Source organism: Muntiacus reevesi, chromosome 7, assembly GCF_963930625.1.
Source record: "Muntiacus reevesi chromosome 7, mMunRee1.1, whole genome shotgun sequence".
Lineage (NCBI taxonomy): Eukaryota > Metazoa > Chordata > Mammalia > Artiodactyla > Cervidae > Muntiacus > Muntiacus reevesi.
In genome coordinates this window covers 44,776,703-44,795,275 of record NC_089255.1, presented here as the reverse complement: position 1 = coordinate 44,795,275, position 18,573 = coordinate 44,776,703, and the positions used below count along the sequence as shown (strand labels likewise).

General features: G+C 37.7%; 1 protein-coding gene across 8 annotated transcripts in view; it reads right to left on the bottom strand.

The window, feature by feature from the left end:
* The window catches only part of HERC1 (HECT and RLD domain containing E3 ubiquitin protein ligase family member 1), a 202,993-nt gene that overhangs the window by 150,277 nt on the left and 34,143 nt on the right, over positions 1-18,573 (bottom strand). For all 8 annotated transcript variants that reach the window (XM_065941927.1, XM_065941924.1, XM_065941925.1 and 5 more), the window contains exon 2: positions 3,886-4,841. In XM_065941927.1, the coding sequence (XP_065797999.1) occupies positions 3,886-4,815 (930 nt within the window). In that variant the 5' untranslated portion in view covers positions 4,816-4,841. The remainder of the gene's footprint in view (positions 1-3,885; positions 4,842-18,573) is intronic.

Here is an 18,573-nt window from a genome sequence, read left to right as displayed (position 1 = left end):
TAGCTTGTCAGCCTTAGCTCATCCCATTCCACCTTGAACATCCAGAAACCTGCTCTCCCACACCTCCATCACTCTGTGAACACTAAAGCTCTCACCTGAGGACTTTTTCAGCTCTCCCACTCACAAACCTCATGTTTGCAAGCAAACTCTTACTTTTCAACTAAACTTAGGCACCCTTCATTTTGAGCCTCTTCCCCTCTAGCCTTCCTCCTATGTCCCATGACCCTGTCCCTATGCAGACCTCTACTACAGTCCAGTACCATTAACATTAAATGTCTATGCATCTCTTTCCTTAAACTGTAAGCTAGATAAAGGCATGGATGCTACAAAGCTTATTCATCTTTTTAACCCAGAGCCTAGCAATATCTGGCACACAGTAAATACCTAGTGGTATCAAAATCAAATGCCAAAGACGTCTTTATTGCGGTTTATATTTTTAGTTTATTTTTTTAGGATGTGGGGATATACAGTGACATTATTTCTCTACTCTTTATTTAAATATAAGTTAATGATTATCTTGCATGTTTGCACTCAAACCTCTGAATTACTGCATGTGTGGGTAGTGGAGGCTAAGTAAGAAACACATGTAAATACAATTTAAGGATGAACTCTTTTTTTTTTTTTCTTTAAGGCCTTATACCAGTTTCCCGATGGCTCAGCAAGTAAACAATTCGCCAGCAAAGCAGAAGACACAAGAGATGCTGGTTTGATCCCTGGGTGGGGGAGGTACCCCGGAGAATCCATTCCAGTATTCTTGCCTGAAAAATCCCATGGACAGAAGAAACTGGTGGGCTACAGTCCAAAGGGTCGCAAAGAGTTGGACACAACTGAGTGACTAAGCATACCAGGTACTCAATTGATGGTTATATGTCTCTCCCTCTAACTTCTATTAATAGCTTGGGGATAAGTTTTATCTCAGCTGCTCATGAAGAGAGAATCTTAAGATAGTGAGAATCAGGTCAGGATGGGGTCCAGTGTACCAGGAGAGGCTCTAGATACTTTATGAGTTCTCAACCAACAACAACAACTGATAACACTGTAAAGTGTAAGAAATATGAATTCTGGAGACCAAGAGCATCAGATCCTATCACTCACTGTGCAAGAAAGAATAATAAATACAAAGTTCAAGTTAATAACCATCTCTTTTCCCTAAAATCTATCTGAAATTTAATTAAATTCAATGTAACATAGGCCTGTGGTGACTCCCGGAGGGCCAAACTAAATCACACAAACATACAAGATTCTTCCCCAGAATATACCCAGAATTCTGATGAAAGCTATCTGGAGTATCCTAGCCCCAACAGAAAGTTATAACATAAGGGTATAACCTAGGAGGGGAAGAAAGGAGGCCCTTTCTGCCTAGGTGAATACAACATACTGTCCAGAAATGAAAGAAGTCAAGTGGAGAGAAAATTGGAAATCCAGCAATAAAATAAGTTTATTGTATTTTATATCTGCTTTAAGGTAGGCCTTCATGGGGGAAAAAGTCAGTCAATTTAACATAAATAGTATAAAAGCTGAATATAGTATTCAGAGAAAAACACGGGCTCTGCCGACAGACTAGGGGTTGTAAGAATTGGTTAACACAGTGCCTAGTCCATCCATGCTTAATTAGGAGTACACGCTGTACTTTCAGTTCTTTTGACAAATAGGTGTGTAACTTTGGATAACCGCCACAATTTCTTCATCCTTAAGATAACAGTAAAAGAGTATCTTCTTTACAGATTAACAAGATAAATGAATGAGACACTGCTTGTAAAAAGCACCTGGTAGGTAGCAGGCACTCAACAAAGGTTAGAGCTCTTCTTCCCTTATGCCAGGTACTGCGAAGCAGTAAGTAAAAATCCAAAAAAAAATGAATGGAATAGTATACTATACGTTAATTAAATGAATATTAAAGCTCATTATATAGGTAGTAAGTATATTTAGTATGAAGATTTCTTAAGCTTAAAGAGCCAATTTAAACTCACAACCAAATATGCATACAAACATTTCCAACATGCTAAAAGACAACGAAGCTAAACAGATACAGAGAAAAGCAATTTACTTTCTTTGGGCATCCTCTTCCCACTAAGGAGCAATATTGCAGGATAAGGTTTAGAGGGTAAGGTGGGGAAAACGCATCTGACTCAGGGTATTTAGAATTTTGGTTAAAAAGGAAATACACCAGGGGCAAGCATACAATCATATAAGTTGATTGTGCAATAATTAACATATTTTCTTTATGACAAAGACAATGGAAAATAAATGGGACGGTAAAATGAAGAATTAAGTAACTCCTCACAGAAATATTAACACGTGACCAAGAACAGATACATTATTTTAGGTCATCAAACGGCATCACATATTTGAAAATGGTGTAAATTTAGAGAACGTTACCAGAAAGTATTAAGAATTGCAAAATAAAATGAGAAACACAGATATGCAATACATGTTTAAATATTCAATAAGAAACCATAAGAGGCCTAAATGACTTTCACTGCTGTTACCTCAAATCTTTCTTACTCAAATCACTGCATCTCTGGCTCTAAGTCTCTACCTTGGATAAAGATCATAGGGCCTTTCCAATATTCCAGATTCGGAGCAAAGCACCACATGCTTTCCTGTCTACATTTTATTTAACATTAAGAAATTCAAATTTTCATAGATATAATCTAGAGTCTCCAAGTACTTACTTACAATAAAATTATTTGTAAAAAAAATGACCCAATATTTACTATTCAGTTCACAAACACAAACATAAGTCAGGTGAAAATTTAAATACCCTGGTTTAAAAGTAAATTCAATGTAATTGTTTTTTATGAAACATTCCTGTCAATCCAAGAGCTCTCCACTTTTGGAAGACATGAAATACACATACATAATTTATAAATCATATTTTTATAAACTAAATTTGTTAAATGATATATGATATCTGGTGATAAAGGGCACCAAAAATACTGATCAATGTCACCCAACTGAAATTAAGTCAATTTATGAGTGTTTTGATCTTTATATTCCAAATTTGTATTATTTCAAACTTTTATTCTGTTTTCAAAAAGCATTAAATTTCAATTTCAGAAATTCTTGAAATTGATCATATTGCACTGCATTTTACTCTTTATTCTTTAATATGGTATCCAAAGTTAGTTCCTTTATGATAATCAAGTAATTAAATTCCTTCAAGAACAAGAACATATTCATTACGGATCTAGGACGCTCAGTTCATCACTCCCCTCTATTCAGGTCTCTGCTCAAATGTCACACAATTCAGCGACATTTTTGACCACATTAACTAAAATATCAAACCTATCCCCTCCCCAATCTCTGCTTGAGTCCATCATTTTGCATTCCCTTTCCCTCCTTTATTTTAATTCTTAGAACTTCACACTACCTGAAATTTATATGTATTGTCTGATTCCCCCACCAGGCTGTGAGATCCAAGAAACTACATTTTTCTCTGCTGTATCCCTAGGGCCTAGAATAATACTTAGCATATAGTAAATATTTAATAAAAATTGAGAAGCTTGAAATTAGCAATTTTTTGGTCAAAAAAAGATCTCCATACTCACCAGCCAAGGCCCTTCATTTTTTGCTGTGTTTGCTAAAACACAGCGAAGTTAGATGAATCTCTCAAGTTTGCACAGGAAGCCATAAAACTTAAACTACAATCCTGACTCCTGATTCAGAAATCTTAACATAATACCAACTAGTTTGTCCTAAATTACATATTCACATCAACACATATAAAGTTCTTCACTCCAAGTATGTAAAATATTTAACTAGCCTAACATCACCAGTAGAATTCTCAAATCATTCACTGTTACCACCAATTCATTAAAGCTGAGTTGACCTTTTCCAAAATTGTTAGATAAGAATTTTAAAGCTGAGATTTATAATACATACCAAAGAACGCCTCATCTGCATTAATATGGTCATAAAGCAGTCAAAGCTGATCATTCCTTCTTGGCTTGACAGTAGTTTGCTTTTCTCCATGGAATTTACAACTGCTGAAGCCCCCAATGCCATTTCTATCCATTCAAGAAGATACCGCAAAGAACCTCGCTGAGCTGCTAAACCAAGCAGCAACTCAGAAGCTAATCTACGACCTAAAGTGTCTGCTCCAGAATTGGGAATAGTTACTCCTTTAAGAAAGGTTGTTACTTGTGATAAGCAATCCAAGCCCATAGGTGGAATCTTGCTTTCATTTGCTAAAGATAATGGTGGCAAAGAGCTCACAACTTCAATTGCAGTATGAATAACGTCATTGCAAAGACTGAGACCAGGTCCCGACACAGGCATCATCCAACTTTGTCTCAGAAGTGCAAACAATAAACTTAGACCAGTTCGAACACCCATTTCTATAAGTGCATCAGTGCTTGACCGAGGACGTTCACTAACAGAATGGACATCTGCTGAACCAGAGCTGCTCTCCGGAGAATGCTGCTGCTGTTTCACTTTGCCTTTGTCGTGGTATTTGTTAGAAAGTGCATAGAAGACACGCTGGAGTACAAGCAATCGTTTTCGAAGTGCCCCAGCAAATGGGGAATCTGAACAAACCATCTTTGCAAGTGCTAGCTGACTGCTAAGAAGGGCATCCAAATAGTGGTCCTGTTCATCGCTTGAAAGAGACTCACGTTCAAAGTCTGGCAGCTGAGGTCCTTTGAGGCACAAAACTTGTTGAGGCAAAGGTACTACTTCCTTATTGCTGACCAATTTAGAATATAAAACAGCAACCCCCTCTCTTGTAGCAATAGATTCACTGTCCTCTGTAATCCAGGAGCTGTTGAGATGTTCAAGCCATTTCAGTTTCACTGGTGGAACCATAGCTGCCATATTGATTTACTCTTCAGCCATTAGTTCTATAAAGAGAGAAGAAAAAGCAATCAAAAACCTACGAAGATACTTCAGAAAATGTTTCTTAAATTTCATCACATATTACAATTAGTAATCTCAAACTGATGAAGCACAAAGTCTGGACTTTAGTTAACAGTTATGTACCAATGTTAGTATTTTAGCTTCAATAAATGTACCATGGTTATTTAAGATGTCAATATTAGGGAGAAACGGGTGAAGGGCATATGAGAACTCTGTACTATCTCTGCAACTTTAATGTAAATCTAAAATTATCACAAAATAAAAGGTTTATTTTAAAAATCAGTGATTTATGTACCTTTTCTCTTTGGGTTCTGGTCCCACTATCAGTATAACAGTGGGTTCTACATGAAGATGGACCCCAGATTTGTATCTCCTGGCCTCTCCTCTGAATTCCAAACTCATAAATGTAATTGTCCACTTGACCTCTCCATACATAGACACCTAACAAGCATTTCAAATTAAACAAATTCAAAACTGAATTCCCAATCCAACATTTCCCCCACACCCAGCCAAATCTATTCCTCTTGTGGAATTCCTCATTTCAATAAATGGCAACCCTATCCTTCCATTTCCTCTGGCTAAAAAACTTTGGGAGCCATCATTGACTGCTCTCTCTCTTATACTTCAAATTCAATTAGTCAACTCTACTCTCAAAATATAGCAACAATCGAAATAGTTCTCACACCCTTCCATTGCCAAAACTCCAGTCTAAGTCATCATCTCTTGGATCACCAAATAAACCTTCTTACTGGTCTCCCTGACTATACTGAGAAACCAGAGTGACTCCAAAACAGCAAGAATTTTATATATTTTGTTTACTGTTGTATTCTGGCATATGGTAAGTGCTCAGTAAGTATTTGTTGATAAAAAAACACTTAAAAACTAAGTTTGCTGGGATAAAATATTCACAAGACATATATCCTGCAAAGGACTATCATCCAAGACACAATTAAGGACTCCTACAATTCAATAATAAAAAGACAACCTAATTTTTAAAATTGTCAAAGAGGATGTGAACAAAACTTCAGCAAAGATATGTGAATGGCCAAAATGCACAAGTGCTCAACATCATTATTCATCAGAAAAATGCCAGTTAAAAACAGAGAGATACTCACACACATCCACAAGGATTAAAATTAATAAGGCTGACAAAATCAAAAATAAGCACAGATGCAGAACAATCAGAACTTTCACAAACCATTTGTGGAAATGTAAAATCGGAACAGTCGCCTTAGAAAGACATCTAGTAATTTCTTATAAAACTAATCATGCATGAGTATGTGCTAAGCTGCTTTAGTCATATCTCTTTGCAACCCCATGGACTGTAGCCTACCAGGCTCCTCTGTCCATGGAATTCTCCAGGCAAGAATACTGGAGTGGGCTGCCATGCTCTCCTCCATGGGATCTTCCAACCCAGGGATCAAACCCATGTCTCTTAAGTCTCCTGCATTGGGAGGTGGGTTGTTTACCATTAGTGCCACCTGGGAAGCCTCCAAAACTAAACATGTATTATTAGTTTGTTGATGACCCAACAATTTCTCTCCTACAAATTGACCCAGAAGAAAACACAACCATAAGAAGATTCAATGCTAAATGACAGCTGCCTCTAGAAGGTGAGGGCATGAATAGACTGGGAATGGCATGAGGTAACTTCCTAAGGTGATGGCAATATTGGATTACAAAGCTTTATGCATTTGTAAAAACACAGTGAGCATATATTTAAGATTTTACATTTCACTGCATGTAAATTTTACCATAATAAATACTGAACTCCAGTTGATATATTATGGAGTTGATATACATATATTAAAAAAGCATATATTTGGAGGAAATATACTGATGTGAGTAATCTTGAAATACATCAAATTATAAGATGCATTGATAGGTATGTGTAAACATAAATATATGTATATATATACACATACATACATACATATGGATAAGCTATATGACAAAACAAGTATAATAAAGTATTAATGAAAGAACCTCAGTGTTGAGTATATATGCCTATTCATTTTTAAGTCTTTCAACTTTGCTGTATGTTTGAAAATTTTCATCACAAAACGTTGCAAGGGAGTGGAGACTAACTCCTGCCTTTCAAGCAAGTCCCCAGGACGGTAGTCATGACAGTGGTAGAGAAAGATCCTCATATACTGAGGGGCATTTTATTTTCAAGATAAAGATAGATCTTAAAGAGCAAGCTCCAGTGATAGATAAGCCAGGCTAATTAAAAGGAGTTTCCTGTTTCTAAACACATCTTGTCAAATTCTAAATATAAAACCTAATGGTACTTCCCTTTTCAAGCTTATAATTACTATGCTTTATTTATCTTCACTAGATACTTGGAAAGTATATACTTAGGAGAGGGAAAATAAAACCATAAGCCTCCTTCCATTTTATTCAGCAAAGTACTAACCTAAACATTGTGCAGAGGATATAAAAGTACCTTACTTACCTCCATCCCTGTGAGCCACAGGTAATTTTTCTCTTTTTAATTTTGCTAGTTTGATTGCTATAAAGGACTATGTCACTGCTCTAATTTGAATCTCCCAGATTACTAACATCTGGGAAATACTTATACGTGTCCTTCTAGTCACATATTTTTCTACTGGGTTATTTTCCCTGTCAATTTGTAAAAAGTTTTTGCATTTTATCATTGTTTTCAACACTGCAAATATTTCTTCTAAATCCACCTTTTGCATATACACACATATTTTCTTTTATAGCTCCTGCTTTCCATTCTTGGTTAAAGGAGCATCCCAACATCACCATGCTCTTACACATGACTTATAGATTATCCAGATAGTCACCTGGATTTTCTTGAGGTCTATTTTTATGTTTTTACACATGAATTTTACATTCATCTGGCATTTTAATAAGCTCTATATGGTATAAAATTGGATTCCAATTTTATTGTTTCCATGTAGATGGCTAATTATGCCACTACCATTTATGAAGTAATCCAGGACTTACAAAACAGCTGAGGACAGTGGCATTACATAATTATCTCCCCAAATTTCTTCTCAAACAGTAAGGAAAAATTAAATTCTACACAAAACTACACCTACAGCATAATTTGAAGATATATTATGACAAAATTGCAAATTAACCGTAAAAATAAGAAACAGCGTCAATCCCAATGCACATACTCTCACCTCAAAACAGCCACAAGGCTTTGGGCAAGCAAAAGCAGACTACGAAAATCTGCAGAAGACAGAGAAGAGCAAGGATAGCGAAGGAGCCTAAAAGATGATCTGGAATGACTGCCAGAAAGATTAAAGATTAAATCCACACTAAATCTGAAAACACAGAACAAGTGTCCAGAACACAAACTACAAGAAAGAAATTTCAAAGTACATTTAAAGGGTCAGGAATGATTTAAAGGAGCAGGTACAATTTTAAATGACAGGTATGATTTATGTGAGTAATCCTTGAAATGCAGAGAGGAGAAAAAAGACAAAAAAGACGAAAGAAGATTTCTTTGGCAACTGGATGGTAAAGGGTAAAAAAAAGAAAGTAGGAGTGAATATTTAGGGTTCTGCAAGACAAAAGAGAACCATAAAACTGGAGATATAACAAAGCTTCCTCTCAAACAAAAGAAACAAATGACATACACACACACACACATACACACACACACACAAATTCTTCAAAGTACTTGGACTTTGCTGTAGAGACAGAAGGGGGTTCCATTCAGCAATAGTGGTGCAGACAAAGAGAACAGGCTTGTGGACACGTGGGAGAAGGAGATGGTGAGATAAATGAGAGAGGAGCTCTGAAACATAAACATTACCATATGTAAGAAACAGACAAGCGAGTGGGAAGCTGCTGTGTAACACAGGGAGCTCAATCCCGTGCTCTGCGACAACCTAGAGGGTGGGATGGGGTGGGGGGCAGGACGGAGGTATTATGTCTAAGAGGGAGGGGACATATGTATACTTACGGCTAATTCATGTTCTATGGCAGAAGCTAACACAACATTGCAAAGCAGTTATTCTCTAATTAAAAATTTTAAAAGAGCGTGCCATTAAATTAGGAATATTATTTTCTTAAAAGCCCAATACCGTAAAAATAACAAGAAAAAAGTCCACAAAGAACTACTACAGAAAATCAGGAAAGTTCACATACATCAACTAAGGGAAATCTTCCTGATAAAAAGAAAGTATAAACTAATAAAAGTTAACAATTCAAACAAAACTAAACACATTTAAACATCTGAGGATATAAAAAATCTTGATTCAGAAATTAGAAAAACAAAATCAAAAAAGACCACATAAATAAAAGTTTTTGAAAAGGTAAGGGACAAGGAGAGAAGGCTGAGCGCTGAAGAATTGATGGTTTCGAACTGCAGTGCTGGAGAAGACTCTTGACAGTCCCTTGGACAACAAGGAGATCAAACCAGTCAATCCTAAAGGAAATCAATCGTGAATATTCATTGGAAGGACTGATGCTGTAGCTCCAATACCTTGGCCACTTAATACGAGTGAGCCGACTCATTTGAAGACACTAAAGCTGGGAAAGATAGAAGGCAGGAGGAGAAGGGGATAACAGAGGATTAGATGGTTGGATGGCATCACCGACTCAATGAACATGAGTTTGACTGAATTCCGGGAGATGATGAAGGGCAGGGAAGCCTGGCGTGCTGCAGTTTATGGTGTCACAAAGAGTGGGACACAACTTAGCGACTGAACAACAAGAAAGAAAAAGAAAAAGACAAAATTCTTGGAAATGAAGAATGAATTATAAAGTGTCCAAGGAAGAGTAGACACAAATAATAAGTTAGCAAGGGCAAGGACAACTAAGGAGTGCGGGTGGGGGAAACAACTATGAGAATTAAAATCTCTCTCTCACACACACACAAGTTAGAAAGTAGTGGAAACAGAAGAGAAGCAAATAAGGGCAACTATTTGTACTACTGGACTACCTAAAAAAGCAAAACAAAACAAACAAACAAAAAAAAACAGCTGATTTTAAAGCTACCAGCCAAGAAAACTTGCCAGAAATAGAAAAATATCTGAATCAATACAATAAGGGCTCACAGATACCTAGGAAATTAACCAAGAACAATCAACTCTAATACTTTGGCCTTGTAAAATTGAAAGATGTAGGTAAAATCCTCAAGACTTCCAGGCAAAAAGATCAAATTAAAACTTAAAAAGGCGAAAGAATCAGACTGGCATTGGACATTTTTAAACCAAACAAATAAATAGCATTTCAACAGCTTTTACAAAGCAAAAACCATGAGGGTTACAAGGAAACAGAAACACAAATAATGGGAGACTTGAATATATCAATACCATTCCCTGTACAAGATGGATCAAGTGGACAAAATTATTTAAGGAAAGAGAAAACCTAAACCAACAAAATAATTTACTCTTTTTCCATTAACAGGATCTACTTCTGAATTCCCTATTTTGGTCTACTTGCCATTCTTACGCCAACAGTGACTTGATTACAATGGCTTTATAAATGTTCTGATGGGGTAAAGCATGTCCCTAACCTCTAAGATTATTGTATTCAATTACATGCTACCTCTCTCAACAGGGCACATTCCAATTTGAACTTCATTAAATATATTTTCATGATAATTTGTCCACTCAAAAACATAATATGCCTTTCTATTTGATCCAATCTTATTTTACATTTTCTCCATATAGGTCCTATGCCTTTCTTGATAAAGTGTTTCTTAAGTATTTTTGATTTTGTGCTAGTATGAATGGAATTTTCCAATTTCCTTCTCTGGATTATTACTGCTATCCAGTGATATTCTTATACTTTTCCAAATTATGCAAGGACAGAGATGAATCAAAGAAATGCAAAAAATATAACAAAGGGACAAAAAATGAAAAAAGCAAAAAAGTATTAAAAGATAAAACAGAAAAAAGGTCTGCAGTAAGACTAAGCATATCTACTACATCACTATCAGCAAAACCCATCTATTTAAACCAAAGACATTTGACTTTTCAACATGCCAGAGGAGTAAGATGGAAAGACCATGTTCCTCCCCAGAAACACAACAAATTTACATCTGCATGTGAAACAACTCCTACAGAACGCTGGCAGCAGACCATTGGTTTCCAAAAAGGCAAGCCAGTCTCCTCAGAATGAGGCAGGGCAAAAAATAAAGATAAGAAAGAGACAAAGGATTTTGAGACAGGGACCTGCACCCTAGGGACAGAGTTGTGAAGGAGAAAAAGTCTCCACACTCTCAGGAACCCTCTCATGGGCGGGGGGGAAGGAGGAGCTTCAGAATCTCAGAGAGGAGCACAGCAACAAGTGCTTGGGAGGCAAAATGGAAATAATTCATCACAGAGGTCGATGTAAAACAGTACTTCCCAGCACGCCCGCGGAAGTGAATGGGGACTGGGTGCTGAGGTTCAGGCTTCAGGGGTTGGACCCCAGGGAGAGGACCCGGGTTGACTGCCATGAACATACACTGAGGGAGCTAATACAACACAGTTGAGGGAGTCCAGGGAAAAGCCTGTGCCTCCCAGAGGCAAGAGATCATTGTCACAGGGACCCTCTGACTCCATGAGCTTACAGACCACAGTAACCTGCCTTAGTGAATGCCACAAGTGGGATAAGTAGCAGCTGTGACCCACACAACCCCAGAGGTAGATACAGTTACTTCCCAGGTGGTGCAGTAGTAAAGAATCCACCTGCCAATGAAGCAGGCATAAGAGAGGCAGGTTCAGTCCCTGGGTGAAGATCACCTACAGTAGGATATGGCAACCCGTTCCAGTATTCTTGCCTGGAAATTCCATGGACAGAGGAGCCTGACAGGGTACAGTCCATGGGGTCACAAAGAGTCAGACATGACTGAACAACTAAGTGCGCACACACACACAGGTATATACGCCCAACCACCACCAAAGCTGGTACGAGTGCCAAAGGCAGAATTAGAGACAACAGCAATGTATGATCCCAGAGGGGGCAACCCAAGCCAACTGGTCACCACCAAAGCCAGGGCAAGTGCCTGAGCCAGGGGACAAAATACCATCCACTGCGGTCCAGACCACAAAGATAGCATCTGCCACCAAGCTGTGAGAAAATACAGGTTACTTACTGCCCACACCATTGCAGGAGCCTACACAGCTCAGCTCTTCGGAGGGACGCATGACCCAGGGCTATTTCCCACGGGAGAGCACACTGTAGCAACTCCCCACAGGCCTCGGCCGCAGAGATAAACCCACACACCCATGGGCACCTTATCTTTGACAAAGGAGGCAAGAACATACAAAGGAGAAAAGACTGCCTCTTCAATAAGTGGTGCTGGGAAACTGGACAGCTATATGTAAAAGAACTGAACTACCACCATACACAAAAAAATAAACTCAAAATGGATTAAACACTTAAATGTAAGGCCACAAACTATAAAGCTCTTAAAGGAAAACATAGGCAGTACACTCTGTGACATAAATCACAGCAAGATCCTCTTTGACTCACCTCCTAGAAGAATGGAAATAAAAACAAAAATAAACAAATGGAACCTAATTAAACTTAAAAGTTTTTCAGAGCAAAGGAAACAATAAACAAGATTAAGAGACAACCCTCAGGAGAAAATAACTGCAATAGAAACAACTGACAAAAGACTTAACCTCTAAAAAATTATACATATAAGCAGTTCATACAGCTCATATTAGAAAAACAAACATTCCAATCAAAAAAGGGGCAATTCCAATCAAAAAAAGACCTAATGGACATTTCTCCAAAGACTTACAGATGGCCAACAAACATGTGAAAAGATGCTCAACATGGCCCATTATTAAAGAAATGCAAAAAAAAAAATAAAAATAAAAAAAAAAAAAATAAAGAAATGCAAGTCAAAACTACAATGAGGTATCACCTCACACCAGTCAGAATGGCCATCATCAAAAAAATCTATAAACAATAAATGCTGGAGAGGATGTGGAGAAAACGAAACCCTCCTACACTTGTTAGTAGGAATGTAAACTGATGCATCCATTATGGACAACAGTATGGAAATTCTTCAAAAAACTAGAAATAAATCTACCATATGACCCAACAATCCCACTACTGGGCATATACCCTGAGAAAGCCACAATTCTAAAGGACATGTGTATCCCAATGTTCATTGCATCACTATTTACAACAGCCAAGAAATGGAAGCAACCTACATGTCCAGATGTCTACAGATGAATGGATAAAGATGTGGTATATAATACAATGGAATACTACTCAGCCATAAAAAAGAAGGAATTTGAGTCAGTTCCCATGAGCTGGATGACCCTTGAGCTGGTTATACAGAGTGAAGTAAGTCAAAGAGAAAAGCAAATATTGTATGTTAATGCATACATATGGAATCTAGAAAAATGGTGCTGGTGAACCTCTCTGCAGGGCAAGAATGGAGACGCAGATGCAGAGAACAGTCTTGTGGACACAGCAGGGGAAGGAGAGAGTGGGACAAATGGAGAAAGTAGCATCGACATATATACACTATCATGTGTAAAATACATAGCTAGTGATAAGTTGCTATATAAGACAGGGAGCCCCGCCACCAGGTAATCTGTGAGGACCTGGGGAGTGGGGGGAGGGGAGGCGGGGAGGCTCAGGAGGGAAGGGACACACGTATGGCTGATTCACACTGTTGTACAGCAGAAACCAACACAACATTGTGCAATTTTCCTTCAATAAAAAATAAATTTAAAAAGTACTTTAAAAAGACAGACTGATACCAAAAAAAAAAAAAAATCTATATGCTATCTAAACAAAATACAGGCACATTATTTATAATCTCTCTTATAAATTAAGCATACATAACAATAAGATCTAATAAGTAAAACTTATTTAAAATATATATGCTATCCATGAGAGAGAGATGTCAAACAAAACAATGTATAAAGCTTAAAGATAAAATGTAAGGTAATAATTTAACAAGCAAATTCAACAGCCTCCCCCAAGAAAGTATTACCTATTTAATGATAAGTAACAATTGGGACAAAAAGTTTCTTGGTAATAAACAGTATAATCAATACCAAGATACAACTGTTGCAAACCTTTATGTATGAGCACAGTAATGAAATACATGAAGCAGAAATGAAAGAAATACAGAGTGGCAACCATAGTAACTGTCAGACTTAACTCCTTGACAAATACAACAGCATGTAAACCACTGGTTATGAATCTACTGTCAGACCATGAATACCCATAAGAATGTGATGAAAGCTGAGGTCTATACCAAGAAAACTGAAAACATACATTCACAGGAAAACTTGTATGGAAAATTCACAACATATTTACTCATAATAGTCAAAAAGTGGAAACGCAAGTGCCATCGACAGATGAATGAGTAAACAAAATGTATTATCTATGCAATGGAATGGAATATTATCCAGTCACACAAAGGAATGAGGTAATGATACCTACTGCAACATGACTGAGCCTTGTTAACTTTATGCTAAGTGAAAGCTAGACATTAAAAAGTCACACATTGTATGATTCTTTTTACATGAGATGTCCCAGAACTGGAAAATGCACAGAGATAAAAAGAAAGTCATTTCTTGCCAGAAGCTAGTGGGAGGAGAGAATAAGGAAAAACTGCATAATGGCTACGAGGTTTTACTATGGACTAATGAAAATGTTTTGGAACTAGACAAGAGATGGTGGTAGCACAACGTGGTGAAGTACAACTGAATTATTCACTTTAAAATGGTTAATTGTGTGTTACATGAATTTCAAGTCAATAAACTATTGGGGAAAAAGAAAACAAAACAGTATGGCAGGAAGTGCTTCCCCAAACTGAACTTAGGATACATTATCAAAAGAAGGCAGAAGGGCCCCTTATCAGGTACTGTTGACTAGCCACTGAATGCCACTGAATATCAGGGAGTAGATTACTGGATCCATGTCACACCTAAAAGTGGCACCAAACCCCAACCAGACCTGCATAACATCCGCCAACCTGAAGGTAAAGTTCAGAATCTGAAGGAAATGACATCTGAGGCTGTCTGTCCATGGGATTCTCCAGGCAAGAATATTGGAATGGGCTGCCATTCCCTTTTCCAGGGGAATCTTCCCGACCCAGAGATCAAACCCGGGTCTCCTACACTGCAGGCAGATTCTTTACCACCTGAGCTACGAGGGAAGCCCCAAAGAAAACTCAGTCTATCCAAAATCACAAAGATTCATTGGTACACCTTATACGTAATTTCACAGAATTTCACAGAGGTTCCACATGCTGCTGCCAGTTCAGACTGTTCCATGAGCCCATTTTAGAGTCAGAGTGCCAAGCCTGCCTAAACTTATTCCTTGCTTCAATCTGACCCAGCCCTGGGAGAGGAAAACAAGATACTTTGAATACGTGCAAGAAAGGTTCTGTGGAGGTGCCAATCCAAGTACAGTCATTTATAAACTTATTGACATATCTATGTACCCAGGTAATCTCTCAGTGTGTAACAACGTAACATCTGAGCCTTGGTTGAGTAATGCTAACACCTCTATGTCAATAAATGAATCCACAGATACTAACACTTCTGCAGGTGCCTTAAGTACACCCCTAGTTACACCTTCTTACATGGAAATTTGGGGATTGACCTTTATCCTTAGGGACTCTGTTGCCTTGATACCTGAGAATACAAGGACAGTATGCCCTTGCTGTATTCACTGTCCTATTCTCCCTACATAACCAAACAGAAGTCTCTCACTGGTTTGTCCCATAAAGCCACTGTAACCACCTTAGACAAGAACCTCCAGGAAGCAAAAATGATTCTGGCTTTGCCTCCATAAGGAGCACTTTCTTCCCATGGATCAGAGTGAGCACCAATGAACAAATAATCTGTAAGCTCGCCCTGAAAGTAGAAGAGCTAGCTAACTTCACAGCCAACAGTTTCCCTCAACAATAGTTGCTTAACCCACTGTTCAAGTTTTAGATAACTGTTTGATTACCTACATGCTGAGTAAGGAGGTATCTGTACAATAGCAAACATCCCTTGTGGTACAGGGATAAATGCCTCTGGGGAAGTAGAACAATTACATAAAATTAAAAGGCAAGCACATTGGTTAGAAGCAATTTCACCTAATAACCTGATTATCTTTTGATTTATCGAGCTGACTACCTTCAGGTCTGGGCTCCTGGTTTAGAACTACCTTGCAAACTGGGATTATTATGTTGTTTTTAATTCTTTTCTGTAGTGTGTCTCAAATATTGTGCTCTGCCACACGTTATGTAAAGGAAGCAATGATCCAGAAGATGCCTGGAAGAAAGTTCGGATCTCCATTGATAGTAGTGGAGGTCAGTTATTGAGGGACTAGGTGCTTTGAAGGCAAAGAAAACTATAGAATTTGAGGGAAGAGAGAAGATGGAAGCTACTGGAACAAGAAAATACTACAAAGAACGGTAAGTACTTAAATTAACAAGGATAACTGTAAACAAGACTAAAAGTGGTGGGTGGGTGAGTGTGTGCCCAGTCATGTCCAATTTTTTGTAACCCTATGGATAGTAGCCCTGCCAGGCTCCTCTGTCCATGGGCTTCTCCAGGCAAGAATACTGGAATGGGTTGCCATTTCCTCCTCCAGGGGATCTTCCTGACCCAAGAACTGAACCAGTGTCTCCTGCATCTCCTGCACTGGCAGACATATTCTTTACCACTGTGCCACTTGGGAAGCCCCACTAAAAATGCAGAGGAGCAAAAAGAAGTCAAATACCTTGTGAGCAGGTGTTAGGAGCCAGTCTGGCTCAAGATGCTGTGAAACCAAATGATGGGAAAACAAACCACATCATCATCTCAATAAACTCAGAAAAAGCATTTGATAAAATTCAACATCTTTTCACGGGAAAAACACCTAACAAACTAAGAATAGAAGGAAACTATCTCAAAAAGTTAGGTAGGTAAAGGCCACATACGAAAACCCACTATGACCATCATACTTCAATATTGAAAGCTTTTCCTCTAAGATCAGGAATGAAGCAAGAATGTTCACTTTTGCTACTTCTATTCAACACATTCTTAGAAGTCCTAGTCAGATTAATTAGGCAAGAAAAATAAATTAAAGGTAACCAAATTATCTGTTACCAAATAATACCTTATACATAGAAAATCCTAGAGTCCACACACACTGTTAGAACTAACAGATGAATTCAGCAAAGCAGCAGGACACAAAGTCAATACACACAAAAATTAATTGCATTTCTATAACTAACCACAATCTGAAATTATGGAAATGATTCCATTTATAATAGCATCAAAAAGAATAAAATACTGAGGAATTAACTTAACCAGGGAATGAAAACTATAAAACATTGCTTAAAGAAATTAAAGAAGACATAAATAGAAACACTTCAAATGTACCTGGATTAGAAGATTTAACACTGTGAAGATGTCAATGCTATCCAAAGTGATCTACAGATTTAATGCAACTCCTATCAAAATCCTAAGGACATTTTTGGGGCAAAAATAGACAAACTGAATACTAAAATTCATACAGAATCTCAAGGGTCAAAACAATCCTGAGAAAGAATAAAGCTGGAGGACTTATACTTCTTGATTTCAAAGGCTGCTACAAAGAACAAAGAACAGAATAAAAGAGCCTCAAAGAGCCCAAAAAACAGACTAGAGATCAGAAATAAACCCTCACATATATGGTCAAATGATTTTTGACAAGGGTGCCAAGACATTCAATGGGAAAAGGACAGTCTTTTCAACAAATGGTGCTCAGAAAATTGATTATCCACACGCAAAGAATGAAACTGAACCCTTATCTCACACCATATATAAAAATTAACTCAAATGGATCAAAGACCTACTGTAAGACCTACAACTCTTAGAAGAAAACATAAGGCAAAAGCTTCAGGACACTGCAGTTAGCACTGAAGTCCTAGATACGACACCAAAGGCACAAGCAACAACAATAACAAAAGACAAAGTTGACTTCATGAAAATTTTTAAATTTTGTTCATCAAAAGACAATATCAATGGAGTAAAAAGGCAACCCACAGAATGGAAGAAAACATTTACAAATCATGTATCTGATAAGAGATTAAAAGCCAAGGTATACAGAGAACTTCTTAAAAGCAGTAACAAAACAAAATAAGCCAACCCCAATTCAAAATGGGGAAAGAACTTGAATAGATCTCTCTTCAAAGAAAAGATACAAATGGCCAATCAGCAAATGAAAAGGTCAATATCACTAATCATTAAGTAAGGCAAATCAAAACTACTAATACAATGAGATACCACCTCACTGTGGAGAAACTGGCGCCCCTGTGCACGGCTGGCATGAGTGTGAGACAGTACAGGGGCTGTGGGAACAGTTCTGTGCTTGTGTCCAACCCTCTGCAACCCCGCGGACTATAGCCCACCAGGTTCCTCTGTCCATGGGGTTTTCCAGGTAGTAATACTGGAGTCATATCATTTAAAAGTGGATATTTAATTTCCAAATGCATGGGGTTCTAAAAATGTCTTTGATATTATTTTCTCATTTTCATATTCTTCTCTGCAATCACCCTCTGTGTTTTTTTCAGTCTTGAACTTCACTGAAGCTTTCAATGGCTGTCAAAGATCTCTCTTGGTAAATGTCACATTGCACTTGAAAATATGTGATTTATTTTCAAATATCTTTTGATATTGACTTCCAACATAATTTCATAGTGATAAGAGAACAGACCCTATATGATTTCAATACTTCGAGACCATGAAATTTTCGCACCTTGTTTTATGTCCCTAGATATGCTGCAGTGTCTCCTGGTGTAGAGTCTAT